Source organism: Orycteropus afer, unplaced genomic scaffold (genome assembly GCF_000298275.1).
Source record: "Orycteropus afer afer isolate SDZICR_OR568_19922 unplaced genomic scaffold, OryAfe1.0 scaffold00043, whole genome shotgun sequence".
NCBI lineage: Eukaryota > Metazoa > Chordata > Mammalia > Tubulidentata > Orycteropodidae > Orycteropus > Orycteropus afer.
Genome location: NW_006921630.1, coordinates 10,871,867 through 10,880,283, shown reverse-complemented (window position 1 = coordinate 10,880,283; position 8,417 = coordinate 10,871,867). Strand labels below are relative to the sequence as shown.

The 8,417-nt window shown below is 42.7% G+C and overlaps 1 protein-coding gene across 1 annotated transcript in view; it reads right to left on the bottom strand.

Annotated features, from left to right (window-relative positions):
* Positions 1 to 7,420, bottom strand: part of NPL (N-acetylneuraminate pyruvate lyase) — an 85,300-nt gene extending 77,880 nt beyond the window's left edge. The window contains exon 1 of the mRNA XM_007937659.2: positions 7,353 to 7,420. Coding sequence (XP_007935850.1) covers positions 7,353 to 7,420 — 68 coding nt within the window. The remainder of the gene's footprint in view (positions 1 to 7,352) is intronic.
* Positions 7,421 to 8,417: the final 997 nt, after the last annotated feature.

Below are 8,417 nucleotides of genomic sequence, written 5' to 3'. Positions count from 1 at the left end.
GCAAGCTCCACAAACACTCTATCCAGAGTACAGAACATGGTAGCTTTTGATTTGCACAGCAGGTCTCTCCTCATTATGTTTATAAGAGAATCAGCACAAAGTAAAAATTCATGTCTCTCAGTCATAGGAAAAGGAACAAGGAGGCAGGTGATCTAAAATACCAACGGTCTGTACTGATCTATTACTAGATGGAAAGTGAGAAATTTCTGAGGAAACTGCAGAGGAAGTAAGTAGTACCAGTATCGATCAGAAAAGGCCAGGACACATTAGTTAGAGGAAAAGTGATTGACACATATGGCTCACCAGTTTCCACCTCTAAGCTTTCCCCAATCTGTCAGTTTTTAGCCATTTGCCCAGTTGTTTTTACTTGACGATTTTGATTTCTTGGCTCTCCTGGTTTCCTTGTCCCAGCAATCCCTCTTTTTTTATCATTTCTACTTTCCTAGTTATGCAGTGCACGGAAGGCAAGAGACTCTTGGAGGTGTTTCCAGGGCTAAAACACTGAGTGGGTTCGGGCTAACCCCTCCAGGAACACAAACTTGTATTCTCACATAGCATTGATAATTCATTAATGGTTTAAAGGAGCTGTGCCTCATCCTTTCCAGAGGAAAGCATTAATGAGGGGAACCAATTGTCTAAGAGATCAACATCCTCTTTCCCAAAATCAGTTTGAAACAGAGAGGGATAAAAAGAAACATGGGAAACAGAGGGGGCAGGAACAACAGAGAAAGGAGGAGAAAGATACTGCAAAAAAGAAAGTGCTTTTAATTCTCACATTTCCTCTTCTGCTTTCTTCAGTCTTTCCTTCTGGCTATCCAAATCATTTAAACTTTACTCTTAGTATGGTATTCATCCCATTTGTTTTTGTAGTTAGTTGCTCTCAAGTTGGTCCTGAATCATGGTGACCCATGTGTGAGAAGTAGGACTGCTCCATAGAGTTTTCAAGGCTCTGACCTTTTGCAAGCAGATCACAGGTTACCAGGCCTTATTGGTGAGGTATCTCTGGGAAGGTTTGAACTGCCAACCCTTTGGTTACAAGTCTAGTGCCTAACTATTTGTGCCACCCATGGACTTCTGGGTCTTCATTCTATAAATACCAGAATAATTACTTTGCTTGAAAAGCTCTACAAATATGTTAATTCATATGAATCAAAATAATCATCTTTAGGCCACTGCAAAACTAGGTTCTCATAAGTGTACTCACTTCAAACGAGGGTTCAAACTGGTTAAAAATAGTTCAGTAACTGCCATTGTGAACAAGGGATGCAAATGCATCGCATCGCAACCAAAATCTGTTGCCTGTGGTATTTTGACACGCTCTGGTAGCATAGTGCCTAAGGCATTTATTTGACTGCTAACTAGAAGCCTGCTGGTTCAAACCCACCAGCCTCTCCTCGGAAGGAAAATTGGGCAAAATCTACTTCCATAGTGATACCACCTCGGAAACCCAAGGAGGGGTCACTATGAGTTGGATCCAACTTGATGGCAGTGGGTTTGGTTTGGTTTGGTTTGGTTAGGAAACAGACATCTGGGCCCCACTCAAAGATGGCTGCCGATGGCACAGCTTCAAATGTGTGTTACTCTATAGAGCTCTGCCAGTAATCCAGCCTCCCCCATCAGGTTCCTGAAAGTTTCAAGAGGAAGGATTGTTGCAAGACTTTTGGGGAGCACACAGGAAGGTAGGGAAAGATCACCTTTAGTTACATATCAAAGAAGTGATTGCCGGGAAAATGTAAAACCGAATGTCAAATTATCATGGAATCCAGATTTTCTGGAGCAATTGAGGCTAGATGAACTCCTGAAACTATTGCCCTGAGGTACTCTTTAAATCCTTAAACCAAAAATATTCCCTGAAGTTGACTAAAAACCTAAAAGTGGTTTAGCTTAACTAGTAAAGAATGTCTGTCTTGAGTACTGTGCTATTTTAAGATCTAACTATATGGGATCAAAATGATAACAGCTACTTGAAAGATTAGATAGTAAACTTAGGGGCCAGTGAGTTTGTTAAAGGGGGAGGAACAGTTTGGAAAAGGAAAGAGAATGGTTGTACAACTCAAAGAATAATGTAATCAATGTCATGAAATTGTACATGTAAAAACTGTTGAATTGGTGTATGTTCTGCTGTGTATATTCTCAACAACAAAAATAAATGATAAAAAGAGGTGGCTGTCAGATCCTTGAAGAGACATATACTTTTTAAAGAGAAGAAATTTACAAGTTATTTATAGTGAATTTTCAAAGAACAAAGGAGAGCTGCCCCTTTCCTTTTTTTCACCAGGTGAATTTAAATCCTTTTTAATTTGTATTTATTCTTATAAATGGGAGCAAAGTTATTCCTCAGAGGCTTGCGTCCCAGTATAACATGCCCCCCTCTTTGCTCCACTTGCCCAAATGCCAAATCCTGGCCTGTCAGTCTTGCTGAGTAGGCTCCTTGAATGTAGGACAGGCATGAATTCAGTGGTCTAGATGATCCATCTTGGGATGCTCATTTCAGTCAGCTTGACTTCTTCAACTTCTTGAAATTTCTCTGCCTCAGACATTTTCAGACCACTTGGAACCATATCTTTATACTACACTGCTCCTTGATGTTTCCATCACTTCTTCCCCACTTGTGGTAAGCTCTACGGAGCAGGACCAATCAATAGAGGCTTTGTGTGATACTAAGGTCTGAGTTTGACCATTGAAGTCCACCTACTCATGTAAGCAACCAGGAAACAGCTGCAGCAGACCCAGGTGACTTTAGAATGACAGATCAGAAACTAGAAATAAAACTAGATTGGGCAGTAACCTGTGTCAGAGTCACAAACTCAAGCATGGTGGCTCTTGTAGTTTCACAAGAAATTTGACACACTCCTCCCCTCAACAGACCACATACTCAAAGATATGGGAAGCAGGGATGGTTTTCTTACAAGGAAGGAACCTGCAGAGCCTTGCATGGGGATATGCACTGTTCTCACTTGGATTTACATTCTTCTGGTTTAATGGAATAAATCTTTCCTCATTTGGAAAAGTAAGTTGGAGAGTTTGTTTCCAGTTTCAGAAATTCTTGAGATAAACTGACTTACCCATTCTGTTAGGGTATAGGATATTGGTGTGGATTCCCAAAGTAAACTCTAAACTCAGCAGAGAACACTCACTTCAAGATCCAGTACAAGTGTCCAGTATTTTTTGTGGCTCATAATAAATACTCTATAGTTATTGCTGTTATTATCACTCAGTCACAAAGACAGGAAATATGTCACACCTTTACCAAAGAAGCTCACATTTCTATTATGAACATCACTTTATAAATTGTTTATGCCCACCTTCCAGTCTGAAGCAAGAACTTCCTGAAGACAGAGGCTGTGCTTTCTGTATCTTGCAATTCTTGGACTGCACCTGGCACAGAGCAGGTACTCAGTGATGGTTGGGTAAAGTAGAAGTGATGTGGGATAGCTCACATGCCAAAAAAACAAACCAGGTGGTATCAAGTCAATTCTGACACATGGTGACCCCATGTGTTCAGAGTAGAATTGTGCACCATAGGATTTTCATGGCTGTGCCCTTTCAGAAGCAGATTGCCAGCCTTTGTGTATACTCTGGTATAGGAGCTCTGGTGGCGTAGTAACTAGGGCATGTGACTACTAACCAGAAGGCTGGTGGTTCAAACCCACCAGCCACTCCTTGGAAGGAAGGTTGAGCAATCTACCATAGTGATGCTGCCCCAGAAACCCAAGGAGGGGGTCTCTATGAGTCGGATCTGACTCGATGGCAGTGAGTTTGGTTGCTATATACTAATATACATTATTTAATTCTTATAAGGCTCCTATAAAGTATGCATTCTTATTTTGATTTCATATCAGGGAAGTGAGGTCATAGAAGAGAAAAGGAGAATTGATGAAAAAGAAAGAAGAAATAGTGACATTGAGACAGCATGGCCGGAGATAGCTGAGAAATGGAGAAGGATCCAGAAAAGCAGAATCATTTTAGTTATATCTTCTACATGGGGGCATGGCCTTCTGAGGAAACAGCAGAATTGTGAGAAAGAACAAAATGACACACTCAGTGAATCCCAGATGAACAAAGCAAACTGTTTTAAGAAGCCACTTCCAGGCTGAGAGGGCTCTAATTAAAAGGTTAAAGTAGCATCCACCAGACAATGTTTTGAGCCTCCAACCAGGCTCTCACTCTGTAACAGGAAGTAAAACCTGCCTACTCACGAATCACGTGTCTGCCCAACAAGGGGCTGACACATTGAGAAACAGCTGACTTTGTCTTTCTAAGACCTTGTGGAAAGGAAGAAACAACAGGAAAAAAAAAAAAAAAAAAATTACTATCAACCCACTGAGTAACTTAAATGCCATCTCAGCAAGAATTTTACCCTAATAAGGATGTGATTCTTCATGAAGTGTGGTAGCAGCAGTTAGTTTTGCGCTCTATAATCTGAGGGAAAACTGTTGTTTGGCCAGCTTTGAATGACAGTACTTGTTGAAACCCAGTGCTATTTCCCCCACCCTGGCACCTGGATGGGAATAGCTAGGTAGACTGGATTACTCCCAACTATTTCCCCCACCCTGGTTAAACCAGACAATTAGATAAGACCCCACAGGGGAATAAGTAAACTGGATTACCCCCAACTATTTTCCCAACCCTGGCAGATGAGTATTCAGTTCCTTAAAGAACTGAATGGAAAACATTCCTTCCTGCAGATGATGTTGTTGTTGTTGTTTGCCATCGAGTCGGCCCTGACTCATAGCGACCCCTCCTTGGGTTTCCGAGGCAGTATCACTCGGCCCTGACTCATAGCGACCCCTCCTTGGGTTTCCGAGGCAGTATCACTCGGCCCTGACTCATAGCGACCCCTCCTTGGGTTTCCGAGGCAGTATCACTACGGAAGCAGGAATGCCCAACCTTCCTTCCGAGGAGTGGCTGGTGGGTTTGAACCGCCAGCCTTCTGGTTAGCAGTCAAGTGCCTTAGCCACTATGCTACCAGAGCTCCCCCTGCAGATGATAGATTTGCTAAAAGTATTTTAGGAATAACTTGTAAATTAACTCTGGCCAGGGACAATAGAAAGGTTTTAGAAACAACTTGTAAATGAACTCTGGCCCAAGGACATAAGGGAACAAAAGTTAATTGCTGACCCTCTCTCCTCTACCCAAGCCCCTATCAGCTGATAACAAGAAACTAATGACTCATCCATCACCCATTTCATGTTCACGCCCTAAATTCCTCAACCTTTTGTGAATATGCACAACCCCCCCTCTCCTGAAACCTACAAAAACTGTATGGCATCTCTGGGGAGTTAGATCTGGGTACTTGTTTTGTTGTTGTTGTTATTTGCCTTCGAGTTGTCATAGCGAACCCTCCTTGGGTTTCCGAGGCAGTCTACGGAAGTAGGATTGCCTAACCTTCCTTCCGAGGAGTGGCTGACTACCCCTAACTCCTTGCACTGCTGCTTTGCAATAAATAATTTTCTCTCCTCTCAATCTCGGTGTATAAACTGTTTTGGCCTGACTGCGCACCAGGCAGGGACCCGCGTTTGGTCCCACGTTTGGTCCAGTAACATTGTCATAAGAAATTTCATCTACTTTGAAGGGGTCGGGTTAAGGTTTACAAATTTAGCAATAAAAGACCAAAAAGCAAGACCTTATTTAAGGTATCCTAAATACCTTGCCTTCCTTTTACCCTGCCTTATGTCACAATCAACCATTCAAACTTAGTGACCTAAGTGCCTGCTGACCCTGTTCTAAGCACTGTTGCATAGATTATCTCCCTTAATGCTTATAATTGCATGATGTAGGTATTATGTTGTTGTTGTTATCTGCCATCTAGTCACCCCGACTCTTAGCGACCCCTCCTTGGGTTTCCGAGGCAGTTATCACTACAGAAGTAGGATTGCCCAACCTTCCTCAACCTTCCTTCCGAGGAGTGGCTGGTGGGTTTGTACCGCCAGTCTCCTGGTTAGCAGTCAAGTGCCTTAGGCATTATGCTACCAGAGCTCCTCCATGTGTGTTAGGGTGGTGTAAAGTGTTAAAGTGCTCAGCTGCTAACTGAAAGCTTAAAAGTTCAAGTCCACCCAGAGGCATCTAGGTAGAAAGTCCTGGTGATCTAGGTAGGTATTACGATATTTTATATAGAAAGGGAAGATAAGCTTAAAGAAATCAGAATTCCAACTGCTTCAGCAGTCTGACTCCCCTGGTAGGTCAAAAATGGTTAGATCTAGGGGGTGAATGAATCATATTGTCAGGGGCAATGTCCAGAGAGGAATTATCCATAATGCATGGCCACCCATGGCACATGACCATTATCTGTGCAAGCAAAGGGGCTGTGACAATACTCACCTGAAAGTCAAAATACTTGTTCCGGGTAATGATTACTCAGTAATTATCTGTTGTTACATTCCCAGCCCCAGCCCCACCCCCACATTTAACCACTGTTGAAATGAGACTATACACATGCCTAAGGGGTCCATCTTGCATCTGCCCTTCCTTCTTCCCTCAGGGTAGGAATGTTTTCATTAAATCTGTGAACAGCCTGGGGTGGAACCATGCAGATTTCTAGAGACAAGAGCCCTAGATGGGTCTGGCCAGTGCTTGCTATCAATTCTGCTAAAACAGGATTCTCCTCCTCATCCAGCTCTACTTGCTGCATGTGGCAAAGCCAGGGCTGTGGTGAAATTCAGGGAGGATCTACTCTGTGGATCTATAGACATTGAGAGAAAGGCAAGTTGCCATACCTTAACCTTCCTGCACTGTTTGGGAGAACAGAGACTCCTTCTCTGACTTGAAGGATCCCTGGTGGCACAGTGCGTGGCTGCTAACTGAAAGGTGGGCAGTTCAAATCCACCAGCCACTCTGTAAGAGAAAGAAGTGGCAGTCTGCTTCTGTGAAAAGATTACAGCCTTGGAAACCCTATGGGACAGTTTTACTCTATCCTATAGGGCTACTATGAGTCAGAATTGACTTGATGGCAGTGGATTTTAGTTCTCTGACTTGGGGGTTAGAGATAGTACAGATGTGTGACCAAGAGAAGCTGCTATTTGTCAATAGTACCAGAGAGCAAGGGAGTGTATGTGCCTGTTATCCTGGAGAAAAAAAACCAATTGCTATCTATTGATTCCAACTCATGTCAGCCCCATGTGTGTCAGAGTGGAACTGTTCCCCACAGGGTTTTCAATGGCTGGTCTTTTGGAAGGAGAACACCAAGCCTTTCTTCTGAGGGACCTCTGGGTAGACTTGAACCTCCAACCTTTCTGTTCGCAGCAAGCACATCAGTCGTTTGCACCACCCAAGGACTCTTCCTATTACAGAGAACTTCGCTCCATTTTGGTTGAGGGAGAACAGGGCCCTTTATGGCTCCAAATAATAGTTACCCATTCTCAGTCATTGGTGTGATGGTGGCAGCTACGAGTCCTTGAAGTTTCTTCTTTGAGGAGGCCATTGTGCTTCTGGAAAAAGTGTGGGAAACATAAAATGTAATTCCTCTCCTTCTTCAAGGAATGTCAATTAGTGATAAAACTCCTGGGCAGGGCAAAGTCCGTTCCCAGTTTAGAACTGTCAAATATGCTTACAGGTGCACACACGCACAGAATAAGTGAGAAGGATGTAAAATTTTAGAGCTTAATTCTATTGGGGAAAAAACTTTTTTTTTTTTTTCAAAGACGGGAGGTTGGAGATAAGAAAAGGGCAATGTCCTGGAAAATATTACCAGAAAGGCCTCTATTTACTAGCAAAGGTGCTTGTAAGACAATGTGAAACCTAAAGAGTAGGGATAAGCAACAGTAGACCCAAGAAGGAACCGGGACATAACTCAATGTACAAAATTGGTATTAATTAAATTGAAATACGGTTAAAAAAAGAAAAAGACTTTTTCTTTTTTCATGTTTCTATTCTTTTACACTAGAATCTCATCTAAAATCAGCAATTACAGTCTCAAGGTCAGCATGATTTACACAGCTATCTTTAGATCTACTGATCCTTTCATATTCTAATTATAACCAATTTTCCCAGCTTTAGTAAAAACATGTAAACTCCTCACAATTACTTATTCATCTCTCTTACCCACTAGACCAAGCCCCAGAGGGCAGGAAATAAGAGTTTATTGGCTTTTACTTTTCCTGAGCTTGGTGCTCCCTCCAACCTGTGGTGCTCAATTAAAAGGTGATGAATAGGCTGGTGGTTAAATGAGGCATTCAAATGGGGCTGGATGACGACTTCCACTGCTGGGAGCTCACTGCTGACAGTCAACCTTTTGCCTCACTTGGGGCTAAAGGACCAATCATCTTGTGGTAGAGAGTGTACCTGTCCACACCAAAACCAAACCCGTTGCCGGGAAGCTAATTCATAGCAACCCTATAGGTCAGAGTAGAACTGCCCTATAGGGTTTCCAAGGCTGTAATCTGTACCATGGATTGCCAGAAAGGTGAACAAATCTGTCT